General features: G+C 56.5%; 10 protein-coding genes across 10 annotated transcripts; 6 read left to right on the top strand and 4 right to left on the bottom strand.

Annotated features, from left to right (window-relative positions):
* The first annotated feature begins 283 nt into the window (after positions 1-283).
* och3 (glycosyltransferase family 32 protein) lies at positions 284-2,147 on the top strand. The gene is made up of 4 exons (XM_025647750.1): positions 284-740; positions 801-1,177; positions 1,244-1,749; positions 1,805-2,147. Exons 1-4 carry the CDS (start codon positions 572-574, stop codon positions 1,989-1,991), a joined length of 1,239 nt encoding a protein of 412 aa, XP_025501739.1. The 5' UTR covers positions 284-571; the 3' UTR covers positions 1,992-2,147.
* Positions 2,106-3,754, bottom strand: BO66DRAFT_393383 (glycosyltransferase family 69 protein). Its single transcript, XM_025647749.1, has one exon. The coding sequence runs from the start codon at positions 3,701-3,703 to the stop codon at positions 2,156-2,158; it is 1,548 nt and encodes a 515-aa protein (XP_025501738.1). The 5' UTR covers positions 3,704-3,754; the 3' UTR covers positions 2,106-2,155.
* A 430-nt stretch (positions 3,755-4,184) lies between these two features.
* Positions 4,185-5,246, top strand: BO66DRAFT_328053 (alpha/beta hydrolase; the record flags this gene model as incomplete). The annotated part of the gene is made up of 1 exon (XM_025643977.1): positions 4,185-5,246. The coding sequence occupies one exon, from the start codon at positions 4,185-4,187 to the stop codon at positions 5,244-5,246; it is 1,062 nt and encodes a 353-aa protein (XP_025501737.1).
* Positions 5,247-5,728: 482 nt separating this feature from the next.
* BO66DRAFT_456145 (putative MFS transporter) lies at positions 5,729-7,282 on the top strand (the record flags this gene model as incomplete). Its single annotated transcript, XM_025652123.1, has 5 exons — positions 5,729-6,527; positions 6,586-6,778; positions 6,837-6,909; positions 6,975-7,029; positions 7,113-7,282. 5 exons carry the CDS (start codon positions 5,729-5,731, stop codon positions 7,280-7,282), a joined length of 1,290 nt encoding a protein of 429 aa, XP_025501736.1.
* Positions 7,283-8,868: 1,586 nt separating this feature from the next.
* BO66DRAFT_456131 (uncharacterized protein) lies at positions 8,869-15,369 on the top strand (the record flags this gene model as incomplete). The annotated part of the gene is made up of 4 exons (XM_025652122.1): positions 8,869-9,496; positions 9,555-9,927; positions 9,952-10,231; positions 10,281-15,369. The coding sequence occupies exons 1-4, from the start codon at positions 9,041-9,043 to the stop codon at positions 15,364-15,366; spliced, it is 6,195 nt and encodes a 2,064-aa protein (XP_025501735.1). The 5' UTR covers positions 8,869-9,040.
* Positions 15,370-15,634: 265 nt separating this feature from the next.
* BO66DRAFT_328063 (peroxiredoxin-like family protein) lies at positions 15,635-16,373 on the bottom strand (the record flags this gene model as incomplete). Its single annotated transcript, XM_025643978.1, has 2 exons — positions 15,635-16,102; positions 16,158-16,373. 2 exons carry the CDS (start codon positions 16,371-16,373, stop codon positions 15,635-15,637), a joined length of 684 nt encoding a protein of 227 aa, XP_025501734.1.
* A 1,184-nt stretch (positions 16,374-17,557) lies between these two features.
* BO66DRAFT_284789 (uncharacterized protein) lies at positions 17,558-18,294 on the top strand (the record flags this gene model as incomplete). Its single annotated transcript, XM_025643111.1, has 2 exons — positions 17,558-18,021; positions 18,084-18,294. Coding segments are annotated over 2 exons (675 nt in total), but the record flags the coding sequence as incomplete, so codon positions are not given.
* Positions 18,295-19,633: 1,339 nt separating this feature from the next.
* On the top strand, positions 19,634-21,015 carry BO66DRAFT_456124 (uncharacterized protein; the record flags this gene model as incomplete). The annotated part of the gene is made up of 4 exons (XM_025652121.1): positions 19,634-19,852; positions 19,900-20,272; positions 20,342-20,459; positions 20,529-21,015. 4 exons carry the CDS (start codon positions 19,634-19,636, stop codon positions 21,013-21,015), a joined length of 1,197 nt encoding a protein of 398 aa, XP_025501732.1.
* A 300-nt stretch (positions 21,016-21,315) lies between these two features.
* On the bottom strand, positions 21,316-23,470 carry BO66DRAFT_473011 (ferric reductase family protein; the record flags this gene model as incomplete). Its single annotated transcript, XM_025653008.1, has 4 exons — positions 22,687-23,470; positions 22,580-22,638; positions 22,332-22,517; positions 21,316-22,272 (listed from the first exon to the last, which is right to left on the bottom strand). Exons 1-4 carry the CDS (start codon positions 23,276-23,278, stop codon positions 21,316-21,318), a joined length of 1,794 nt encoding a protein of 597 aa, XP_025501731.1. The 5' UTR covers positions 23,279-23,470.
* Positions 23,471-23,858: 388 nt separating this feature from the next.
* Positions 23,859-25,287, bottom strand: BO66DRAFT_393378 (uncharacterized protein). The gene has a single exon (XM_025647748.1). The coding sequence runs from the start codon at positions 25,226-25,228 to the stop codon at positions 23,909-23,911; it is 1,320 nt and encodes a 439-aa protein (XP_025501730.1). The 5' UTR covers positions 25,229-25,287; the 3' UTR covers positions 23,859-23,908.
* Positions 25,288-25,696: the final 409 nt, after the last annotated feature.

Genomic DNA, 25,696 nt, shown 5'->3' with positions numbered 1-25,696 from the left:
CCTTCCCGCACGGAAAACCCTGAACTGAAGCCTAGTTTTAGTGCTGGTCAAATGTCTCACATCCGGACTGACAAGCAGCAACGAGGCCTATTCTCAGCCTCTGTTTGGTCCACAAATAGATGAAAATATACACATGATCCATATTTGAGTTGGCCAGGGGTTTTGAATTTTGGGGTCGTGCGTTCGGGGGTCTTTGGTCGTGAGCAATCATTCTACTCATTATCTTGCTTGCGCCCACCGGGCTCGACCGTTCTGCACCTGCATACGTGATAGGGGGTATTGTGGCGGCAGTGGACCGGCGCTGTCTCCAGGCAGACATATTTCACATTCACTTCCGGTGGGATGTGTGTCGCATTGTGTCGTAGACCCAGTAGATCTTGCCCTCCAGGTCTGATATCTCGCTGCCTAGGTATTGTGTAACCGTTGTAACGGATGGCATCTGGCACCACCCACGCCTGGGTCGGCGGCTTAGCATCGGAGCTTAATTATGATGCGTGATTGGAATCAAGCGTGAGGCCGTCAACCATCAACACCACCATCTGTCACCCAGTATAGAACACGAGGAGCAGCAATGGCACCCACGCGGCTGCGACGTCTGGCTATCTTCGCCCTCCTCGGTGCAGTGCTCATGATCTGGATGCTCTATCAGCGAGAAGAGTGGGATAACGAGTTGATGACTTTAGAGAATCAATACCCGTTGCTCTATCATCATGTCCATACGCATCATGCGGAAGGAGGAGGTACGGTCCCGCCCACCATCACAATCCCACAAACACAAACATGACTGACAACCTGCACAGCCTGGTATATCCCCCCAACATGGATGAGCGCATCCGACCACCAACCCAAGAACATCGTCGAAGCCGCCGAGCTGGCTCTTGGCCTCGTCAACACCGACCAGCGCTATCTGCCGCACTCGGCCATCCCCATGGTCGTGCATCAGACCTGGAAGAACACCCACATCGACACCTGGCCCCAACTCCTCCGCCACAGCGCCGAGCGCTGGTTGCAGGCGACGGACGGGCAGATGGCGTATTTTCTGTGGACAGATGCGGGAATGGCTCAATTGATCCGCAAGTTTGAACCAGCCCTGGAGATGCAGTTCGCGAGTCTGGCGAGCAACGTCGAGCGATCAGATGTTTTTCGTATTTTGGTGTCCAAGTGGATTGGGGGTGTGGTAAGCCCAGCCCAGCCTGGTTCAGTATCTGTATCTTTTCGAAGAATGGAGACTGATAGGAGACAGTACGGCGATATTGACACCGAGCCCCTCCGTCCCCCAACGAAATGGCTCAGCGCGGCCGACCTCCTCCCCTGGAACGACACGCAGACCGGCGTCGTCTACAACTCGACCAGTCCAGTGCACGCCGTCGTCGGGCTGGAGGCCGACTGCCGTGAGGACACCGACACCTACTGGCGCATGGGCTACTCGCAGCCTGTGCAGCTGACCCAGTGGGCCTTTGCCTGGGCACCCGGCCATCCGATCCTGCAGACCTTCCTCGATCGCTTTTCAACCACCCTGACCAACATCGCCGCCCGCTACGGCGGATCTCTCGACTCCCGGGCTGCGCGTCAGGAGCTACTCGCTCTCGATCCCCTGACGCTGACTGGACCTGCCGCGTTCACGGATGCAGTGCGCAGCCGGCTGGAGGAGGTAGCTGATCTACGATGGCAGGCCTTGTCGGGACTCCAAGATGGGGGGAGGAGTAAGTTGGTCGATGATGTTGTGGTTCTCCCCATCACGGGGTTCAGGTATGTGCACCATTTATAGGTTACTGGCTATGGCTGACTGAGATCACGATGGCAGTCCCGGCCGCGGGGCATATGGGAACATGGGCTCGAAGCCCATCACTGACCCCTCGGCCAGACTCCGACATCTGGCCCAGGGGTCGTGGCGGGCATTCGATCTGACGGTGGAATATGGGAAGTTCTGTCGGACGGTGCTGGGCATGTGTCGCGACTGGTCCAAGGTGCCTACTGCTGCGATCGTTTGATGAATCCTGTATGGTAACTCTGTGGTGGTCTGTTATTGTGATTATGGCGTTGGGGGAGTCGGGATGCTGGGGATACCCTTTGCGGACGCACTGTGCTGTACACAAGAAACCATGAAATTTAGAATAGCTTTATCTGTGCATGTAACTATCCACGGCATTGAACACTATGCAACAGGCACAGAAATCTCCTCCCATCCGTCCTCGCCCGCCTGACGGTTTTCTCGGATGAGCTGTAACCCCCGTCTCCCACCGAATCCGTCACCACAGAACCCATCGTTATCCGCCACCCGCTCGACCGTCTGGTACGATCCTCCATTGGGATGCCTCGCATCCGGCACCCACATCCTCTCACGCACCACCTCTCCAGCGATCTCCGTCCTCCGCGGATTGAACCGTGGAAAGCCGGCCAAGCGACTCACGATCCCGTGCACCAGCGAGTACAGCCGCTCGAAGCGTCGCGTCGTGTGCAGCCACCGGAAGCTCCGCTTCGTGTACGCCGTCCGCACATAGGGGTTCATATACACCCCGGAGTCAGCCAAATCACCCACCCTTGCTGCGGCTGCTGCTGGGAAATCCTGCAAGTCTGCGTGAATGATGCAGCACTCGGACCCGTCGTAGAACAAGTCGGTGTCCGCGCGAAACCGCACAGGATGGTCCGGGCGCTGGAAGTACGTCGCGTTGAAGGCGACCATGCCACCCCAGCAGCTGCGCACACGCACCGCGTCCTTCTGTGCCAGCACGTCCTGCCGACTGCGGGCGTGGCCGGCCGTGCTGAACCACGGATAGAACTGCAGGCCGATCCCGTACCCTTCCAGATCGCGCGTGGCGTAGGTGTCGTAGAACTTGAACGGGTTTATAAAATCCACGGCGCACGCGGCGCGGTACCGGGCCACGCCGTCGGGTGCATTGGCAGCATTTGTGGAGAAGAGCAGTTGCACTGCGTCGATGGGGTCGAAGATGACGTCGTTGAGGTATAGGATGCGATCGTAGGGCTGGGCTGCGGGGTCATCCAGCGGTCGCAGGGCGCGGTTCCGCAGCTCGGCCAGGTAGTCGGTGCGCTTGATGCGTTGGGCACCCCCTGGGACAGTGACCCGAGAAAACGTGCTCAGATCGAGGTGAAGGTCGGACTGGATGGATTTGTTGCATGCGACGCGGTCCTCCAGGTGCCGGAGCGCTTTTTCGCCTTGCCCGCTGCTGTCGTTTTCATATATGCTGAGGAAGACGTTGGCTTCGCCGAGAAGATCGATCAGCTGTAGCAGTGACTCGCCCCATCTGCCGCCCGCAATTGTGCCCTCAGGGTCGTAGAGAATGGCTGCGATGAAGATGCGCTCGTTGCGCGGGTTGCCGCGGCCATGCTGGTCGGACTGCGTGGCTTGCTCGACCACCGATTGGTAATGGGGCGGCAGTCGCGTGTAAGAGGGGAAGAAGAGAGCGGTGCAGCTGATCAGAACGATGAAAAAACTCAGTGGTATTCGAAACAGTTGTCGGATGGAGGACCAGCGAGGTGAAGCAAAGCGACGTGATCTTGCACGCTGGGGTTGCCAAGGAGTAGGAGTGGATCTGCACAACTTGCGCCAGAAGGAACGATGCGATCGACTGCTAGGAAGAACCAGCCCAGCTTGCTCCCAGTCGGAGACTGAGGCAAATGAGTCGATGGACGAGCGACTGGCGAGGTCGTGATACTCGACTGATTGCACTCTGGGAGGTGGCATCGTGAGCGGTGGATTATTACTGCTTGGATTCAGTCTGGCATTGTATGTATGTTGATAATTGATAGGGTTCTGGACTGGCCTGGTGGAGAGGAGAGTGGGTGACGTGTGGACAAAGTGCGTGCGCTTAAGCCATCCTAGGCAGCCGTCAAAACAGAACACAGCACGGCACATTCACCGTATGAACAATCCCACTGACAATCCCACTGACGGGATAGGCTCGGAATTTTCCGAGCAGGGTGACGTTTGACTCTGGCTGAAACAGCATGCAGCCTGCAACTGCCGCCAGAAGACAGGTCTCATCGATGACCCCCAGCAAGGCAGCCACGCGTTGCCGTGGCGATTGTGCGACCTGCAGGAGAGAGAAAAATTTAGGATGAGGAGGAAGGAAGATGGAAATAATTTTGTCACTTTTGGCCAACTACTCAGATGACATTGAAGCACAATAATGCTCGTCAACCTCGCACTCTCACTGCTGGCGCTGATGCTCCCTTCGGGGACGGATCTTCCTCATCGTGTGCGGTATTTCTATGCTGGGGGCGAGTACACTACCCTGGCAGACACCGGCGAGCACATTCGCACCGGCCAGATCTATGTGGAGAAACTGACCCCCACGCGAGTCACTCAACCCTACCCCATTGTTTTGATCCACGGACAGGCTCAGACTGGGACCAACTGGCTGAACAAACCGGACGGTCAGCCCGGATGGGCCTCGTACTTCCTGGCCCAGGGCTACGAATGCTACCTGCTCGACCAACCCTTCCGCGGTCGCAGTCCCTGGCAGTCGTGGAAGGGAGACCTGGAGACTTACTCGGCGGAGCATCTGCAGCGATACTTCACTGCTCCCGAGCGGTATGAGCTATGGCCGCAAGCCGAGCTGCACACCCAGTGGCCGGGATCCGGGGTGATGCACGACCCGATCTTCGACGAGTATTACGCCAGCACCGTGCCCTTCGTGAGCGACAACTTACTCCAAGAGACCGCCATGCAGAAAGCGGGCGTCGCTCTGCTCGATAAGATTGGCACGCCCCTGATCCTCCTGGCACACTCTCAGGGCGGCATCATGGCCTGGTTGTTAGCCGATCAGCGACCGGATCTCGTGCAACTGATCGTCTCCCTGGAACCAGGCGGCCCCCCTTTTCGCGATGTCGGCTTCGGGAATGGATCCGCCCGCGCATATGGCTTGACGGACATTCCTATCGCCTACTCGCCTGCGGTGGTCAATCCCGCAACCGATTTGGTGACGACTACCATCCCCGCCACCCACCCGGATGAGGTGGGCTGTGTGATTCAAGCAGACGACCCACCTCCGCGTCAGCTGGCTAATTTGCAGCGAACCCCTGTGGTGCTGGTCTCCTCAGAGGCATCGTATCATGCGCCGTACGACTGGTGCACCGTCCGATTTCTGCGCCAAGCAGGGGTGAGCACAGAGTATGTGCGGTTGGCGGACTGGGGTCTTCGTGGTAATGGCCATATGATGTTTTTGGAGAAGAACAGTGATGATGTTGCAGCGCTAGTGCACGGGAGGATCCAAAAGTTTAATTGAGTACTAGCTAGCAAACGGGAAGCGCGTGTGAGCGTGTCAAGTCACTGGGAATAATCGCTGCGTTGCTTGACCTCGGTATAACCCTTAGTGCCTGAGGCATCCAGGTTTCCCCTTTCAGATTAGAAGCGGTCATGTGCGTTTGGGCTTGTGAATGCCTGACTGCCTGACTGCCTTGGTGCCTTTGTGCCTTGATGCCTCCAAGGAACGTCTTCTGCTCCTCGGCTAATCTTCGGCAGGATCCAGAATGATTTTTGACAGCTCCGTCAAGAGATCGGACTGACTGACTGGACTGCTGCGTGAATTGCCAGATCTGGAAATGTAACCAACTGCCCCCGCATCCCCAAGTCATCCATAGATAGTCGCTTAATTACAGTACAATCCATGGTCTACCAACATCTTAACAATGCTTCATCTCTCAATCTTCCCACTCCTTGCCTCCTAACCTACCAACCAGCACAATGCGACCGCAACCAGACCAGGAAATGATCGATCTCTCGCAAGAGCAGCCAGCATCAGTCGAGCCTCCCGAGCCAAGCATTGCCGACAAGCGATGGCTGTATGCCAAAATCCTCAGTGCCGGCTTCTCTTTCTTTGTCGCCGGGGTCAATGATGGGAGTTTGGGCTCATTGGTCCCCTATGTGATCCGCTCCTACCATGTGAGCACCAACCTTGTCGTCGTGGTCTACGTATCAACCTTCGCAGGATGGCTGTTGGCCGCCGTGACCAACAGCGCCCTCTGTCAGTATCTCGGCCTCGGAGCTATCCTGGCCCTGGGCGCAGCCCTTCAAGTGCTCTCCCACGCCCTTCGAGCCTGGCTGCCCCCGTTTTCGCTTTATGTCGTCACCTTCTTTCTCGCCAGTCTAGGTCAAGCGTACAATGACACTCACGCCAATACCTATGTTGCGTCCGTCAATGCCGCCCATCGTTGGTTGGGGTTTATCCATGCCATGTACATGGCAGGGTGCTTGGTCGGTCCATTGGTGGCCACGGCTGTGGCATCGGCGGGAACAACTTCGCAGTGGAATCTGTTCTATCTGGCGCCTCTGGGCCTGGGGGTTCTTAATTTAGCATTTGTGCTGACGGCGTTCCACAACCAGCTCGCAATCAAGTCTGCTACTTCCGACCCTTCACCACAGGGACTGCGAGATGATCCTCATTCCCACCCCCACTCCAAGAGTCACCGTGCGCTAGTCGAGATCAAGAATACTCTGCGCGTGCCCACGGTCTGGCTTGCCAGTCTGTACTTCTTCTTTTTTCTTGGAGCGGCCATTACCGCTGGAGGTTTGTCATCTCCGCACCGGGCCTGTTTTCTAGTGAGTCAGGGACTAATGCGAATCAGGCTGGATGGTTGAATATCTCGTCAAAGTGCGGCACGGCAATCTGGATGCGATGGGATATGTCCCCACTGGGTTCTATGGAGGCGCTTTCCTGGGCAGGTTGCTTTTGGCTGAGCCCACCTTCCGACTCGGAGAACGGCGGATGATCTTTCTCTATGCCGTAATATGTGTGGGACTGCAGCTAGTCTTCTGGCTGTGGGTGTTCCTTCGATTCTCCTGGATACAAGATCTACTGCTAATGCATCACGTGCAGGGTGCCGAATATCATCGTCGAGGCGGTCGCAATCTGCGTTCTAGGGTTCTTTTCTGGACCATTCTTTGCCGCTGTAAGTACCGCGCTGCCAATATGTTTCTTTGAGGGACAGTTCGCCGATGCTGACATATTGAGCAGGGTATATCGGTCGCCTCGAAGATATTTCCGCCAGATGTTCGGAGTTCAGCAATTGGTGTGTACATTTCCCGCAGACTGTTCTCCTTTCGTTGCTTGGCTTCGCCTCAACTACAAAGCTATTGACTAACTTCCTGCCAGCATTTGTATTTGTGTTTGGACAGATCGGAGGCTCTTTGTTCCCCGTCTTGACCGGGATCCTTTCAGCCCGCACAGGAGTTAAAGTCCTGCAGCCTATGCTTGTGGCCCTACTCTGTGCTACGGCGATTAGCTGGCTCCTCTTGCCTAAGCCGCCGAAACCACGCGATTAGACACCATAGACCCACAGCTTCCTTTTGCAGGAGTATGCAGATGATGATCACTACGTACTTCGGGGGGTCAATGATATATATAACGAGGATGAGTAGATCAACGTGAATGCACATACTCTAAAATAGCATCCATTCTGCAAGACCACATCAATCCAAACATATTCAGAGGAGCAATTCCCCGATCTCACCATCTAAATGACTTGGACCTCCCATGCCTTTCTCTGTGCTGGTCACTGGGTGAAGGTGGCGGACCGAGAGTCACGTGCCTCGACTGAACGGGCCCGGTCGACAAGCTCGACGCAGATTGGGCCATGACCTGCTGCCATCAACAAGCTGTGAGTGGACTCCACGGAGTTCTTGTGATCTTTTTTTCACTTCTGTTTCTGCATCGATGATCGAATCCGTATCCACTGAGTGATCAAGAATGGTCCTCGCGGGTCCCCACGAGCCCCCATATCCGCATTCGACATGTCTATTTTTGTTTGTCTGGGACGCCGATCGGGGAGAAAGAAGTGGGTACCGCGTATGCTTTGTTACTGGGAGAGTGTTGGTCATTTACCCAAATGCTGACCACGTTAGTCGAAAGAAATTCTACATCAGCGGCTGTGTCATTCAATCCTGACAGTCCTGACTTGCTTGAAGTACTTGTGGCGGAGCAGTGCATAACTGAGCCAGACACCCACATGCCAGAGGTGATATATCTTGCGAGGTTTTCCATGCGGCAACCACCCTCTCCCTGCGTAGACAGCTCATGAAATACTTGTCAAGGACCTGCACTGGAACATACCATGCTCATACATTAACGGTGATCTGGGGAAATCTTGTCGTGGGCTGCCATGGCATGGAGGAGGGTTTGCCGCATGCGGATGTCCCCACAACCCTAACTCAATCGCCTTCCGCCGCCCACCGATTCGACTACCTGATGCTCCATTGTTATGACGTGAGGATTTAACTTTTGCTCTGACAACACAACATTATGACTGTCATGAAAGTGATACTGGGGTTAATGCCGTTGAAAGACTGGAATCCCCTTCTCAGAAACGGAAGAAGCCCCAAGCAGACGCGAAGGATGTGCGCTGTCGGCAGCGGGCATTGGAAGAGGTCATCCTGTGGAAGAAATACTCGACGATAATGTTTTCCACAGCACCGTGCAAAGTCAATTCAATCCCTGACAGTAAGATACTGCTCAACCATGTTTTGGGTGAGCCCAACGCAAACTCAACAAGCTGCCGGCGCTCCACACCCCAGAGTATCTTCTTGAGTGGAAGTTTCACCAGAAACACCCAACGTGGTTCCTCAAAAGTGATGTCAAGACTGACTTAGAGTAGATTCCAGAGCTATCTACCAACCACTCGCTATGCTCGGGGCTTATGGACAAAGTGGATCAATTCATGAATGTTGCGATTTGTCAATATTCTGGAAGTTTTGGGTCTTCCAGCATTGACCGGAGAACTCAGCCTAATGTCGTGCATCTCATTCTGACGTCTTACAAGCGTCCAACGAGGAATCCAGCAAGCAGGTCGAAACTTGAAATACAGCGCAAAGGTGCAGCACTCTGCTCATCGAGAAGTATATCTTCGAAGCATCTTGAAATCAACACCTGATTCCATGTTTTTTTGTCACTTGTCCCTGCTTCGCTCAACATTTATGCAAATTGGTTTAAAGTTTACTCCATCACCTGAAACTCCATTCTTCCGATGAGAATCAATACCCTGCATAAACAGTCCTGCCGGCGAGCAACCACGTGTAGAACCGACCATGGCTACCTCGTTCCAACCTAATGTCCATTACACCTTCGGCTCCCCTCTGTCCACCACTGCGCTCTTCGGGACTCGACGAGCGTCGGATATCCTGGAGCAAGAGGGATACACAACCACATACCAAACTTCCACCTCAAGGCGGGGGTCGCGAGCCTTGAGTGGTGGGGGAAGCTCCACGCTGGCGGATGTTGTCAGCTCACTGACTCGTCGCGGCAGCGACGCTATGATCTCGTCGAGCATCACAGATGCGGATTACGCGACACTCCTCGAATGGATTCGAGCGGAGCGAATGCGCAAGCTCCCTGCCGAGGGGAGCAGCTATGACAAAGCGCTTGTCTGGGCGGCTTTGTTTGTAGAAAGACTGCATTCATTTGACACGGCTCTGGAGCAATTTGCCGGGGATAGTCACATGGCCGCCCAGCTTGCCTATGTACACTGTGCGAGTTTACTCGAGGTATGCATGCCTAACCCAGCCACATAGCCATGCCGAAAGCTAAGTTGTCTGGTGTAAGTTGGCGGAGAACAATGCCCCTGCGTTGATGGATCTGTTCGGATTCTTCTACCGCTCCTCCATGGGCCTGGGCAACTTGCTGGATCGCACAGAACTCTTCTCCGTATCCCAGGAGATCAAAGACCAACTCATTCTGGCCCTGGCCGACCTCGTCACCCTTGTTGTTGGCGTGGCCAGACACTTCCACCGGTCTTTGAACTCTTCTGAATCAGTCTCGATTGACATTTACAGCACCTTTCCGGGTCCGATTGACAGCTTCAAGGCTCGCTGCGAACATGTCTCCGAGTCAATGTGGCGCCACCAGCTGATCCGAGAGGGTTTGAACGGGGACAAAGGTGAGCGCGATTGCTTTCAAAATCCTCCTATCCGGAACAGTGGCTAATGCTCTTGTGCAACAGTCACCGAGATCCGAGCCCTCAAAGATTGGCTGCAGCCTGAGGACCCCGTGCTAGTCAACGTGGCGGAGACAACCGCACACTTTGCCCAGGAGCGTGAGGAGTCCACCTGCCTGTGGATGACTCCGTACTTGACACGATTCCTCAAAAGCAGCCGCAAAACCCTGACGGTGCATGGTAAACCGGGTTCAGGCAAAACCATTCTGGCGACCGTGATCAACGACCATCTCCAACACCCTGTCGGAGGTACCCATTACAAGTCGATCTTTGTCCCGATCAGTAAGTCACACTTCCCAGCACCAGAGAGCCTTACTCACAGGCATTATAGGCAGTCGTATCCCAGCCAACACCACCCCTCGTGCAGTCGCCAAGATGATCCTGTCACAGCTCTTCGACAAGCGCATTGGCAATGTGCGACTCTACCAGACTCTGTCGGATGCGTACACACGCAGCCAGTCGACACTGGAAGAGGACGCGTACGACGATCTACTGTGGGCTGCGGTGGGGAACGCACTGAAGAGCAGTCTCCAGGGTGCCAAGGAACTCGTCCTGGTGGTGGACGGAATGGATGAGGCCAGCTGCGGAGAGACCCTGATGCACAAGCGACTGACTGAGGCTGCGGCCCCCGCGGATAGAGTCAAGTTGGTTGTTTTGGGCGCCCAGCAGCCGCTCTCCACGTCTTCGCAGAGCACTGTGCATGTCTCGCCGGAGCTTGTCTTCGACGACATCACCGCTGTCGTACGGAAGATCCTGCAGCATACTCGTGCTTTCACATCCTTGCCTGAGGAAGAGCAAGAGATCAACGTCACGCGGATTGCTGAAGCGTCCAGTGGTTCATTCCTCTGGGCCAAACTGGCCGCCAAACGCATCCGCGAGGAGGGCTCGTCCAACGCGCAAGCTCTGACCAGAGCCATTGAAAGTGTGGCCAACACCGGCAAGACACTCACCGACCTGGTCTCGCATAACCTACATGCGAAGCTGAGCGAAGATGCATTGAAGGTGTTGGCTTGGCTCTCCACTGCGGCTCGTCCCATGACGCAGAAGGAGCTGTCGGCGCTGGGCTCCGTCCACGTCGAAAATTCCACCGTCACCGACAAGTACCTTGACATCCAGCAGCTCCTGAAGCCGGTCGCATCGCTTGTCTTCATCCAGAGCCATCTGGTCTACCTGCGCCATGGACAGATTCGCACCGCGATCCTGGACGTGCTGGCAAAAGATAAACTATTGCCGTCGGTTAAAAACAGGAACAGCGATCTTGCACAGAGACTGCTATCATATACCAAGGAGGCCGTCACCAGCGAGCACGAGCCCTCGCTAGATCCACTGGACGAGAATACCACCCAGAATCTGCTGGCCAAATATCCTCTACTCGACTTCGCCCTGCGCTACTGGTTGACGCATGTCAAAATCGCGTTTGGCTGCACCACCGACCAGGAGATCACCACTGCAGCCAAAGAGCTGCGCAGTGCGCTTCCGACTTCGCCCACAGTGCCATTGCTTGAGATGACCGTTTGGGACAATAAATCCACCCCGTCATTGCGGCTGTTGCACGGCATTCAAACCCGACTGTATCGGCAGGCATTGAGCCCTACTCACCCCACCACCCTGCAGACTATCCTCTGTCAGGCTCTCTTCTACCGACGTATCCACAACACCCTTCCAGCCCATATTAGCAAGATCTTCTATGATGCTGCGAAGATGAGCCAAACCGTGCTCTCGCCCCGACACCTGATCACCATGCAGATGACCAAGTTCTACCTGGAAGTGACTGCCGACGAGATTGCCGATTCCAAGACCGAGATCATGGTGAAACGCACCGAGATGCTGCAGCTTCTGGTTGAATGCTACAAGATCCATTACGGAGGGTCAAGCAGCATGGTGACTTCCACTCTGACCCAGCTGTCGGAACATTTCATCTCGATGGGAGACGAGGTTCAAGCTAAGGAGATCACAACCTCGCTGCAGGGGCCGACCACGGACGGCGCGTCGCAACCCACGGGCTCGCGACCGACGGACGACTCGCTCTTGCTCCACCTCCACGGTCGCAAAGATGCAATGGAGACGCGGACGACTTTCTCTCTGGACGAACTGGAGCTGGACGATGTGATCACCCGCGCCTTCGACTTCAACTCTCTGCAGGCCAAGGCCGAGCGGTTCGTGGCCGAGAAAGACCTGAAGGCTGCCGAGCGGACGTATATTGAGCTCTGGCAGCAAACCAGCAAGGAATATCGTCTCAGCCACTCGTCTGACTGGGAGCTCAAGAACATGGACGCCGTGCTGGGCTATGCCAAGTTTCTCAAGTCCCAACACCGGGAGAACGAGGCCGCTTCTATTCTGTCCGGCTTCTGGGAGGGATATAGCCAAAGCACGTCGAGCTCTGAGGCAGTGGCCTCTAAGTTCCTCGAGGTGGCTAAGGTGATGAAGTCTGTGGGACTCTCCGTGCTGGCGCTCAGCGTTTTCAAGCACTGCGCTCAGAGTACCAACAGTCAGAGCGGTGTCCACCAGGAGGTGCAGCAGCATATCAATACCACTTCACGGGAGGTGATGAAGATGGCAACCTCGACCAGCTCGACCATCACCGAATCGAGTCTCAAGGAGATGGTCTTCAACACGTCGAGCACTGATCAGGTCTCCGTCACTGCCACAAACACTCTGTTGGAGCTGTATCTGTCGCAACATCGATGGCAGGATGCCACCAAGGCCATCAAGCAGGTCCTCCGGACCATGTGGCCTGCCTTCTTTGCACCTTCGGTGGATGAAGTGTTTCTTCCCTCGAGCAACCTGGAGTACTGCATCGAGCTTGCAGAACGGCTGGCAAATTGCTATCGCTCCCGACGCCGAGCAGGAAAGGAGGAGGACGTCCGACTGCGTCTGTATCAGGCCGTCCGCCGCGATCGACCGGCGGGCGACAAGCTGCGGGGCCGTGTCACAACGGCCATTCTCCGTCTATACGAGCGCATGTCGCAAAGTGATAAGCTGATCACCATCCACCAGGATATCCTGAGCGACTCCATCAAGCGATACGGAGCGGAGCACCCGACCGTCATCAAGCAGCTATGGAAGCTGGCAGAGCTGACTCGTCCTCGTCCTATCGCGGTGGACTACTATCGTCAGATCGTGCATGTTCTCAACAAGGACTCGGAAACCTGCTATCCTGATGCCTTTGAGCCTCTGCTGATCGTTGTGACCGAGCTCCTGAACCAGGCACGCTACGCGGACGCCTTGAAGCCCTGCCGCGTACTGTTCAATACGGCGCAGAAACCTAAGACCAGCCCCAAGCTGCAGGAACCGAGTTTCGTCCAGACGCTTTATGAGCGATACATTCACTGTTTGCGCATGGTCCACAGCGACACTACAGTCATTCACGACGTGACAGTGCAGTACCGCAAAGCCTGCATCAGCCTATTTGGCACCGCGGCCTCGATCACCATCCAGGCCACCAAGACTCTGGCTAATATCTGCCTGGAGTGCAAGCGGTACGAGGCAGAAGCAATCGAGCTGTTTGAAGAGTTGCTGCACAGCAAGTCCAACGAAGTCGACATCGACCGTGACGATATCCGTGCGACACTGGATTCGATTTACGAAGAACAGAACATCCTCGTCAACGTGTCGAAGACGGAGTCCATGAGCGCCGAGCAAGTGAAGAGGGTGATCTCTATTCGCACACAGCGTCTGGCTTCTCTTCGCTCCACCCACGGCTGGGCCCATGAAGAGGCTTTGTCGCACCTCAGCGAGATCGTGGCTCTGTACTCGAAACAGAGTAATACGCAGGCTGCCGTGACCCTGCTGCGCAACGCCACAGCCCAGGTCCTCGCCACCGAGTCGTCATCCATCCAGCTGAGCGCTGCTGCCAAGACCATTGCTACCGGCTACATCACAGCCGGTCAGGTAGACCGAGCGAGAGACATATCCCAAGAACTATACCGGCAGATTGTGGCCAAGGACACCACCAACGTCGGGGCTGTGGGATTCGACCTGACCTCCAGCCAGCGGCAGAGCCTGTCCTTCTTGGCCGAGCTGGAGTACAGCCTACGCCAGCGCGAGGACTCCTCGCTCACCCTTAACGAGATCTACTCGGCGCTGACCACCGAGTACATGTACTTCGAGCAGTTCCGCACTGAGATCGGCTCGAAGAACAGCAGTGTCATGACCGTCACCTCGTCTGCCTCGCGCCTGTATGGCTTCCTGTCCGCCAAGGGCCGTCAAGCTGACGCTGCGCGACTCGTCGAGCAGTTCACCAACTACTTCCTTGCCACGGAGGGTCCGACCGTCCAGGCGAACCCCAGTCAAGCCAGGGTCTTCATCGCCACCCTCCTCGAGTACTTCCACTCGCACACCTCGCAGCACTTCATCCGCTCCGTGGCGATCGCCAGCCACGACCGGGTGACCCAGCTGCTGGCCACAGCGGACTACAGCGCAGCGTGCGGCCTGGCTCTCACAGCCTTCAAGTACATCCGGGCGCATCAGGGCTACACCTCCCCCTCGGTGCTCAAGATCGTCTTCAAGCTCGGACTGGTGATCGCCGGTCGAGACGTCGAGACGCGGCCCGCCGCCTCGTCCCGCAAGGAGATGCTAGGCGTGTCCGCGACCATCCTGCAGGAGACGCTGGGCTACCTCAAGCAGCAGAAGGTCGACCTGACGCAGCTGGACCTGGTGCACCTCAACAACCTGATCTGCGTGCTGGACGAGCAGCACGACTACCACACCCTGGCCTGGATCCTGACCTCGCTCTGGAACAACCGCGACACCAACCACATCGCCAGCTCGCAGCCCCAGTCCGCCTACACCCTCGCCCTGGGCCGCATGCTCGTCATCACCCGCTATCTGATCGGGGATTATTCCGCTGCCATGCGCCTCGGCGAGGACATCGTGTACAACTGCGCCCGCGTCCATGGTCCGCGCCACCCCAGCACCGTCGAGATGACCGTCCTCCTCTCGCAGATGTACACCAGCGTCGCGCAGGGGTACCAGTCCCAGAAGGACCGGCGCGAGCTGGCCTACCGGTACTACAAGAAGGCGGCCTCGTTGCATGAGAATGCGCTGCGGGTGTTTATTGATCCGAGTTCTGTCTCCGCGACCGAGATGGAAGACAGCATGAGCAGCAGCGAGTCGGGGTCCGGCGCTACCAGCCCTGGCGGCATTGTGGAGGATGAGGGCAAGCATGTCCGACAGCATCTGCATCTGCTGAAGCTGGCGGTGGAGCGACTGGGCGACTGGCCCAAGGAGTACGCGGAGTATGAGCGTCTGAATGCGGACTTGTTCCGGACCTTCGCCAAGGATCTGAAGGATGTGGAGGGCGTCGAGAAGTGGAATTTGAAGCGGTTTGGCTCGGGTCGCGCTGAGGCGAGCGATGACTTGATCGCGACGGGAATTAATCAAGTGGTGGGGAGCCATGAGCGGCTTGCTATTGCTGTTTGAGAGTGCTTTGGGGGTGAGAAAAGTGTTTTGGTATTTGTTCACATATTGATAACTGGTCACGTACAATTGACGCCAAAATGTGTTTCATGGAATGCAACTTATTGTGAAAATCACCTAGGTTTTACCTGCACGACAGTGACGTAGACCTTCAGTTCCGAGTAGGTGAAATGAGTAGGAAGCGTGATGCCATCAGGTGGCAAACGGAGATACACATTGCGTCCATCTCGCAGCAAGCCCCAAGCCCAACACCCTCACCACCACAACCAACTCACCCCTTCCGCTCCAAGATCTTGGCTAGGGCTGCCACCTCAGTGTGGTCCCGAGTATTCTGCATGCGATGACACCATACCACGCGTCTTTCTTCGCCTCTCTCGGGACCCGCCTCGTACAGGAACTCGCCGCCATTCTGGCGCGAATCGCCTCCCTTCAGCGCCAACCCACTGGGAAGCTGCTTCAGCGTCTTCCAGAACGACTCGGCCACAATCTGCTTCATGCTCTTCTGGATATACCCGGGCTTCTCGCCGAGAGCTAGCGAAGAGACCAGCCCCATTTGTTTGTAGAGCTTGCGGGAGGGGTCCGCGTAGATGGGAAACTGACAGCCTGTCTCCTTGGCGTAAATGTCGATCAGACCCGGGTCCCCGCACCCCACCACTACCACAGAGGCAGAAGTGCTTATTTGGGCTAGGAGCTCTGGGGTGATGGTCTTGGAGAGGACCTCGATGTATTCCTTGCAGCTCTGCGGGTTGGGTTAGCATCCGCTGCGTTAGAAGCTGGGGGAAAGCAAGACACACTCCACAGAAGAAATGGCGGATGAAGACAACAAGAGTGCGGGGGGCAGCTTCTGCACCGCTGTAGAGGGATGAGTATTGGTGTGGCTGTCCTTCACGATCGAGGACGGTGTAACTGGCGACTTCGGCTTGGATCTCCGCGGAGGGGGGCTCGTCGCCGGCTAACTTGGCAGATTCATTGTCTGTGGTAGGAGCGGGGATGCTGGCATAGGAGCCCATGGAATTCTTGGGGAGCTCGGACTCGCCGACAATGTCTGCCATGGTGTCTGTTTGATGTGGAATGTGGATGGATGCATATTGCATGTGAGATGGCGTCGAGTTGTTCGACCTGTGGTAGACAAAGAACAGTCATCTGACCTACCCCACCCCCACTTGCATACTTGCATACTTGCATAAGGCTGTCCGGTCATGTCAGGTGCGACTCTGAATCTTAGCTTAGGTGACTGGGATCTTGCCTGGTCAACGCTAGATGCATCTGTGTAGTGTTAAGGAGTAGGAAGGAAAAATCCAGGTTTGTCGTGATTCACATTTTCATGCCTCAACACCAGGGTGTCAGCCAAATGCAAAGTCTTAGTCATAAGGTGCTGTGGTATACCTGGATATATATATTCTTGCCACTTGCCACTCCCACGGGTATTTACAACGAGCATCACCCAGTTATGCTGGCTTGTTCGTCGTCCACAGCATTCGCAGCAGATGATCTTTAGCATGTCTTGTCTGCTCCATCATTCCGAAAGCTTGGCGAATTCTTGTCGGTGTGCCAAGAGAATCTGCCCAGAGAATCTACCCGAGACATCTTCCCCCAGTTAACTCTTACTTGTCGTGAGGACTTGCCCTCGCTTACCCTCAGTATTTATATTGGAAAAGTTGACCGGTACGTAGTCTCTCAGAACCTCGAGTGGTCTTGAAGGTGCATCTCTCAATTCAAGGGTCACCCACTATCCCGCACCGTACCGAAACCGTCGTATGAACGGAAGATCTAGACCCCGGGCACAAGGCAAGAAAAGGACCAGCAAAAGTATATCTGAGACAATCTCCTGTTTTCAGCATGGGATGCTGCCAAAAACGTGGATGGGAGGCTTGTTTCAGAGTGTGGGCCAATGCTTAATCTGAAACCCGAGCAAATTAAGGTGCTGCCCCTTCAAAAAAGCCCTCGTGTCCGCTTCCTCTATAAAGCCACCCTCTATAAAGCCATCCAGCTCCGTGTCTCCTCAAGTTGATGCGATTCTACTTTCTCTTCTCATCCATTTGGCAATCTCATTCCTTTCATTGAAGGCACTGGTGGCCTTGACCGTTCTTTACATACTTTCCTATTCATCCTATCAATACTCCAGTACATTCTTTATCACATCTGCTTCAACTTCAAAATGCAAGTCCTTAGCACTCTCGCACTCCTGCCCGCCGTGGCACTGGGCGCCGTCCTGCCTGCTGCTCTTCAGAGCGGCACCAAGGTGGCCAAGCGCGACTCGTGGGGAGGCAGTGTGTCGCTGGGTCCCACCAAGTCCGACATCATCAATGCGGTGACCACCCTCATCCCCGGCACGGCCCCTGCCACCCAGAACGGCGAGCTCTTCCTCTGGCCTGGTATGAGCAACGGCACTGGAGACCTCATCCAGACCACCATGGAGAGCTGGCCCAGCAACGCCTGGTGCGGTGCCACTACGGGCCAATGGTGTGTGCGCGCCAGTATCTTCGGTTCCTTCGGCCAGCTCGATGGCACTGGCTCCGCTGTCAGCGGTGACGACCACGTTCGCATCGAGTACAACCTGCTTTCCGACGATAACACCTGGGTGCAGACGGTCACCAATGCCTTGACTGGTGCCGCGCTGTCCAACTACTCCTACGCGTCGGGTCCTTACATGACTGGGTGAGTTGCCTCCTTCAATCTTTCTAGAGCCAGTGCGCCCGGATGCTGATTTTGCTGCACAGTTATGGAACAGGCACCGAGTGCGACTCCGACTGCACGGGCACGGTGGCTGCTCAGGTGTACCTCAACACCACCATCACCCTCCGTGAGGCCGACACCACCTTTGGTGACACTATCGCGACTGGCGCCGGCGCCACCTACACCGGCCTGAGCTCGAGCGAGGGTGGTAAGGTCTGGACCATTGCGACCATCAACATCCCCGCCATGGGATCGGAGACGGCCGTCGCCTCATCCACCTCTGCCGCCACGGCCCACTCGACCCCCGTCGAGACTGCTGTCGCCGTCGTGGACGAGTCCAGCACTGTTGCCACGTCTGTCGCGACTTCTGATGCCTCTGCCTCTGCCGCTTTCGGCGATGACGCGAATGCGGCTCCCTCCGCCTCGCCCTCTGGACAGCGCTCCGGCCATGGGTTTGGTGGTGTCCCCAAGCCCAGTGAGAGTGTAGGGGCTGCTCCTTCCGGTGCTGCGCCTTCCGGACAGCACACCAAGCACCACGGCCACGAGGGCCACCACACCAAGCACCATGGTCACCAGGGCTCCGGCCATGGCCGCGGCGGACACTCGAAGACCGCTTCTCAGCCGGCTGCCGCGCCTGCTGCCACGTCTGCTGGCGCTGCTCCCTCGGGCTTTGTCTCCAGCCAGGGCGGAAAGAGCCCCAAGGCTGACTCCGGCAAGCAGGGAAACTTCTAAGCGCAGGATTGACCGACATTCAGAGTGGTGATCCAGCGTAGTGAAGCAGCTATGTATATGTACCTCAAATATAGTCAATATTCTTTTGCCCCAAACATGGGTTTGACGGACCATATCCCGTAGCTTATTCTAGCGACCCGTCCCTTAGATCCATGAGTAACCACGCGGAAGTAATAGTCAGCCGGCATTCCAGGTTAGCTATGAAACAGTTCTCAAGCACCACCATCAAGCCCCTAAAGCCACGGGACAAGGCTGGCACGGACCAGAGTTGCTTTTGCGGTTGTCTTCACCGGTCTTGGCGCTGTCCCGCGATGGAAATAAAAATAGGGGCGCAGAGGCGCATCCCAGAGCTTGGTTGACGGACTCTCAAGCTCATCGGCCCGTCGTCAACTCTGAGACACATTCGTCAGCCTGACACTGGAGTCAACCAGAATGCTTAGCACACTTCAATCGAGTGATTGGACCAGCGGGTGGGTTCGAACAACGGCGGTGTTTCAGATAAGGATTGTCTCGGCCGATGCCCGAACTTCACTCACTCATCAGGCTTGGCAGGTGGTCCTTAGTCTTCTTGCGGTCAAGGATCTGCGGCTTAGGAGCGAGCAGGTAGGTTGAATGACTTTCGTTGTCTAACTATGTCTGGCTCCAGGGGGGCTGTCAACATTGACTATCTGTCCCCATATCTGGAGTTTGTCCCGCCCTGCCCTAAATTAAGTCTAATGTCCGACCCGTGAAGGGAGTCGGACCCCATGGTCAGTTGATTTAACTCAAGCCATGGCCAGATTGCTGGCCCTCCTACTGGGTCTATTCTCTCGCGAGCTGATCGTGCGGAGAGATAAGATGAGCACCGACACAGTTTGTGATTATGCTGTACGACCACGACCAGGATAGCCATGCGGGCCACAACCATACCCTCGGTGCTGGGGCAAAGAAGATGCCCTCCGGGACGGATTACGGGCCGGAGCTGCTGATCAGTGTGTGGACGATGATGGCCTTTTCAATCCTCGTTGTTGCCTCCCGTACGGCAAGCAACTACAAGTTTGGGAACCTGCAGCTCAGTGATGCGATTATATTGCTGGCTCTGGTACGCTATTGTCCGCCATCTTCTCAGTGTGTCACTAATGAAGCCAGACTTTACTCTTGGTTGCAGCAGTGCTGTTCAACCTCGCGGTCAACCACGGGTACGGCAACACCACCAGCTCCCCCGGTCGCCACAGTGTGGTCGCAGGCTTCCGGTACTCGACCATCGGCTACGCGATTGTCATCCTCGCCGCGACCGCCGGTCGTCTCGCCATGATCATGTACATGATGGCGTTGCTGGCGGCACGGACGTGGGACCGCATGGTCCTGTGGGCTCTCGTGCCCCTGCAGGTGGTTGTCAATGTGGTCAGTGTGGTTTTGCTGTTCGCCCAATGCTCGCGTGTCGTGGAGGTGTTTCAGCCTGGCGCTCAGAAGCATTGCATGTCGCTGGATGTTCAGATCGATTATGGATATTTTCAGGGTGGTGAGTTCGTCCCCTTCCACCAAGCACTTCACCAACAAAGAACCCGCGACTAACTTCATGGGAGGGTAGCATTCAACTCCGCTAGCGACCTCTTTCTTGCCCTCTTCCCGATCTACATTTTCTGGCGGTTCAACTGGACGCTGCGAGTCAAACTGGTGCTCATCTCCCTGCTTAGCCTGGGGGTCGTGTAAGCCCTACCTCACCTCCTACCTCTGCCCCCAAGCCCTTATCCTCGGAGACTAACCCAAGTCTCAAGAGCAATGGCCGCCTCCCTCATCAAGACCCTGGAATACCCCACGATTCTCAAATCGACCAACCCGCGCATCAACCGCGTCCCCCTCCTCCGCTGGATGTTCATCGAGGCCGGCATCGTCCTCATCACCGCCTCCGTTCCGTGTATCCGGCCCCTCGTCCTCCACTGGATACGGAAGTACATCCGGAAGAAACGGACGCAACATCACCAGATGGATGGGGGACCCGCTCCTAATCAATCCACTGAGAACTTTGCGGCGGACTGGAAGGCCCGGTGGATCATGCCGTACATGCGGCAGCAGGGGCAGGGGCAGGCGTCGTGCTCGTCGGAGGAGCACGAGCGGCAGATTCTGGCGAACATCACGACGCAGATCTTCGCGGGGGATCGCGAGTTTCTGGATCGGCATGTTGGGGGGATTGTGAGGAAGGTTGAGGTGATGGTGGTTGCGGATGAGATTCCGTTGACGACCACGAGAGATAGCGGAATATAATCATGGTCGTGTGTGTGCACGTTGTACAGGGGATAAATAGTTGCTCTCGCTATGCTACTGTAGATGTAGATATGCACGAGAATGATGGCCAACATGAGGCAATTGTTTATGCTAGCGAATGCGGACTAGTCTCGCTGCCTGACTGACACCACTTTGTTAAGGCCACAATAGCCACCCCAGTCGGGAACAACCGCCGACTCCGACACACAACACAACACAGCCATCATCAACCAACCAACACCACAACAACAACAACAACAACAACAACCTCATCAACTCAACCACCACCACCACCACCACCTACCAAGTAAAGCTCTCCTCGATATATTCCACCACCGTCCCTCTCTCCAGCACCGCCCGACACGCCCTCCGCACCTCATCGCTCAACCCCCCATTCCCACAACACATCACCCCCATCGCCCCGACCTGGCCCGCCGCCTCCATCCCCACCACCGTCTGCACGTCCGGCCGCCCAGCGAACATCTCCACCGTCGCGCTGGGGCTCTTGATCTCCCTGGGGCTCCGCGGCCGCGTCACGAACACCTTCACCCGCAGCACCGCCCTCCGGTCCTCCATCGCCAGCACCTCCGTCATCCACGGTCGGATCCACTCCAGGTGCTCGGGGGACTGCACCACCCACACAAGCGTGATCCGTCGGGCGGAGACAGTGCCGGATGTGTAGCCTTTCAGAAGGTGGGGGATGAAGGGGAGACAGTGGGTGATGCCTACTCCGCCGGCGATCAACAGGACGGTGCCGTAGGAGTCGAGCGTGTGCAGGTTGCCGTATGGACCTTCTGCCAGGGCGGATACTCGGAGGGGAGGGGTGGTCTGCGGCTCGAGGAAGGAGGAGCTTGTTGCCATGGGGTCGTCGCTGTAGGACAAGGTGCTGCGGTGGGAGTGTTGGTGGGTGAGGGCTGTCTTGAATAATTTGTCGGTGAAGCCCGTGCGGCGTCGGATCAGCAGGGAGATGCTTTGCGATGTTGTATCTTGGGAGAGGTGATCGCTCGAGGACTTCTCGGTGAGTGATCTTGCTGCTGCGCTTGGGTCTCCTGCCCAGGCTATGGAGAAAGGGTGCGAGGTCCAGCCTCCGACAGAAGGGACACAAAGGAAGAGATACTGGCCTGGCGAGAAACGCCACGGTCGCGCCACGTGCAAGGTGATCCGCATTGTGTCGCCGGGGAGAACCTCGACGTAGGCTGTGGTGCGAGTCCCACTGCGGAAGTTCCGGTGCAAAAGGATCAGGAAGCGGGCTAGACGCTGCATTACAGGGTCACAGGGTTAGCCTGGGGACATCGATCTGGCTGTGGGATCCCGACCTCGCATGCCCAGAAGGCGACCGCTGCGTAGAGGTAGAACTTGCACGAGTAGCGGTAGACGTGATGCCACACAAATCCCAGCGCGATGCAGGCCAGTGCAATGTGGAGGTGCAGGAAGGTCTCGTAGAAGGCGTGCCGGATCGGCGAGGGCGACTGGACGAGGATGATGAGGAGGGCCACCATGCACTGGAGGTGGAGGTCAATCCCAATCGTATTAAAGCGAGATGATTGGCATCCGTTGCACTCACCATCAACCCGTTGAACATGAAGGGCTTGCTAAGCGTTGCGAGCATCCCCTTCCATCCATCTGCTGTATATCAGACATCAATCCACCACACCGAAGAAGGGGCCATACAATCCTGCACCTTGGGCACCTCCCACGCCACCACATGCGCCAACGCCTCCAGCACGACAATTCGCCCCAGCCACCGATGCAGGAGGTTCCAGGTGTCGAACGAGACCCGCAGCAGCGCGATCAGCGGGTTGTTGCGCCCTGCCATGACAAACAGCGGAAACAAATTTGCCGTCGCCATATATCCGGTCCGATTGCGGATCTGCATTGCAACGGTAGACTCCTTCAAGCCAAAGGGGATGGTCATGGTGCAAAGAATCACGTTCAGGGCGACAACGAAGGTGAGCAGCAGGGCGTGGAACCGACTGGGTAGTGTGCCCATATTGACGGCACGAGAAAGCTGCATTTCTCGGTTGTGCCGATTGCGCCAGAGGGGGGCGTAGAGGACATGCCGCTTGAGCCATGAGAGTCGCGGGTCCGCGGCCCGATGGAACTTCTGGGATGGGTCGGTGAAAGTCGCCAGTCGCCGGAGATGGGCAGCGAGCTGCTGCGTGGTCTGCCAGATGAAGATGATTGCAATCAAGGATGCAAATGTCCACAGGGAGACGTAGCAGAGCTCGTCGTTGAGGAACGCATACCACATGCTGTCCGCCATGATGGCCGAACGTACAAAAGAAAGACAAGAGCCTGCTTGGGGCTGGCGGAGAAGAACGAGATCAGGGTTGCGGTCCAGCCACAGCCCTTGAGAAGCAAGAAAGGCTTCAAGAAAAGAACCGAAATGATGGAGAAACGATCAAAGGAGTGAATGAGAACGAAAGATGCTTGCCGCAGAGATAGGAGATCGGAGCTCAGGGCAGAGATAAAGGTGCGGTCGGGTTCGCTAATGTACATACGGCCTTTTCACTGTACATTCCCTCCGAATCATGCTGCCTGTCGCAAGCGCCCACTGGGAAGTTCATCACACTCTTCTCGAGTTCATAGTGGAGCTGTCATCTCTTGGAAACCGCCCTATCTCCAGCAATGGCTGCAAATGCCTCCGTTCCATTGGGCGTTAACCGCCCAGCAACGAGTGGGTCACCACCAAGCTTGTTTCAGGGATACGACAGCCCCATCAACCAGGACGTAGGGCTGAACGCCAGGCACAACTCGCAGGCTTGGAAAGGCTTGGTTGGCGGTGCAAGGATGAATCAGGACTGATGCAGTGGTCCAGCAATTAATCTATTCGCCCCTGGAGAGCATATTGTTGTCTCATATCATACAGAACAGAACACCACAGCACAGCACCTCAACCGAAGCAATACCCCAGTCCATCGAGCAGATCCCTCGCAACCACATCTATGCCTCCCGAATGGGAATCCTCCCGCCCAAAACCCAAGAACACCGCATCGTCGATGTATCCATGGTAGCGCTGGCCCGCCTGTTTCCAGCTGATGGAGGTCACATACAACATCTCCGACTGCTGTTGGTCCTCCTCGACCCCCACACTCGCGGACCCCCTCCCGTGGATCCAGAGTGGCTTGGTGGAAACCCCAAACATCTCGAACGGCGCACGCTGGCGGAACAACATGACGTAGGGCTCATACACACTGTGGAAGGCCACGTACTCCTTGTGCTGGAAGATCATGAAAACAAAGGTGTTATCCTCGCTAGGCTGGCAGCTGGGATCTGCGCGTTCGCACAGCGTGATCGCCAGGGAGTTCGTCGCCTGGTGGATGGACTCGTGGTCCGGGTCTGTGAGGAGGGGCAAGTGCCTCTGCAGGCAGGGCTCATCGATGGGGGCGGCATTGGCCGCCAAATCGGGTCCGACGGAGCCATCGGCGATACTGAGTAGCTGCGAGAAGGCCCGCGTGGGCGCCACGTCGTAATGCACGTATGCCGTCCCGTGCATGTCCCAGAACAGGAACCAATTCTTCTCGATCGCAGAGTACCCCGGCAGTAGGGGTCGCTGGAGCTCGACCGGGTGTCGATACGTTGGGGTCTGAATCAGCTCCTCGCCTGGCCAGTCCACCAGCACGCGGAAGTCCAACGCCCACTGTCCAAAACACGTATGCTGCGAGTTCGACCCATACACCGCATACGGTCGGTCGGGCCCGTAGAAGATCCGCGCATCGTGCGGTCCCAGGCTCACCGAGAGAAATTCCAGCTCGCCATTGCAGCGCGTCTCGTCAGCGGCGGTCGCAGCGATGGGGAGGATGAGAGGCTGGTCAACACAGCGTAGCGTGCGACCTTGGTCCTGGAAGGCGGCGGTACAGACCAGCTCGGCACTCCAGACGGAGAGGGGCTCGGTCTGCGAGCGATTGCGCGCGAGTTGCGCGGTGATGATCCATTTGTCTTGCAGTACGGGATGGGGGATGATGCTGGGGTTGAAGCCATCTCGTTCACCAAAGTCAACGTGGAAATATTTCTGGTTGGGGGTCGATGCGGAAAAGACTTGGTGATGGGTGTCTGAAAGATGCGAAAGGTCGATATTATTGTGCTGAGTGGTTTCCTCCAGGCCAGTGGCTGACGGGGTTGCGACCCCCCTGTACAGGTAGTAGAAGGTGAGGAGCAGTCCCATTAGGAGCCCGGCAAGGGGCACCAGGCGCATTAGCCGGGCAGCAGACATTGCTTGCTGAGCTTGGGCTGGACTTGTCCGACCTGAGCAAGGAAAAATGGGAAGAATAGGAGGGAAAACCGGACAGCCCAGACTGAGCGAGGGAGGGGGGGAGTGGTCTGGCTCGTGTGGGAGTGAGATAAATTAGGGTTGCAGCCAGAAGGAATGAAGGCAGAGGGGCATTCAACAAGTAGTGGGAGGCCTGAGCTGCAACTTTTCCCCCTTTAGGCTTGGGCGGCCCGGCCCTGAATGGGATTCAATCAATCACTCACTCAGTTCATCAAATCATTGCATAAATTAATCTGACGGCGGAGCTCTTCCCCGCTTTTCAACTCGGGCTTCATGCGAAGTGATCAGCACGCCGTCTACGCCGTCTACGCCGTCGATAGTCGAGCATGTGAAATTACCTACTCCGTAGGTGATTGCCAGGGTCCGGGGAAAGAAGAAGTAAGACCGAGAGGATTCCCCCCCCTCTTCACT

Source organism: Aspergillus aculeatinus (genome assembly GCF_003184765.1).
Source record: "Aspergillus aculeatinus CBS 121060 unplaced genomic scaffold BO66scaffold_38, whole genome shotgun sequence".
NCBI classification, from domain to species: Eukaryota; Fungi; Ascomycota; class Eurotiomycetes; order Eurotiales; family Aspergillaceae; genus Aspergillus; species Aspergillus aculeatinus.
Note: the sequence above shows the minus strand (reverse complement) of the source record. Positions and strands in the feature narration are given on the sequence as shown.

Coding starts and splice junctions, on each gene's coding strand:
- och3 (XM_025647750.1), top strand. CDS start 572: ATGGCACCCACGCGGCTGCGACGTCTGGCTATCTTCGCCCTCCTCGGT. Junction 741..800: donor GCATCATGCGGAAGGAGGAG/GTACGGTCCCGC, acceptor CAACCTGCACAG/CCTGGTATATCCCCCCAACA. Junction 1,178..1,243: donor CCAAGTGGATTGGGGGTGTG/GTAAGCCCAGCC, acceptor GATAGGAGACAG/TACGGCGATATTGACACCGA.
- BO66DRAFT_393378 (XM_025647748.1), bottom strand. CDS start 25,228: ATGTCTGCTGCCCGGCTAATGCGCCTGGTGCCCCTTGCCGGGCTCCTA.
- BO66DRAFT_393383 (XM_025647749.1), bottom strand. CDS start 3,703: ATGCCACCTCCCAGAGTGCAATCAGTCGAGTATCACGACCTCGCCAGT.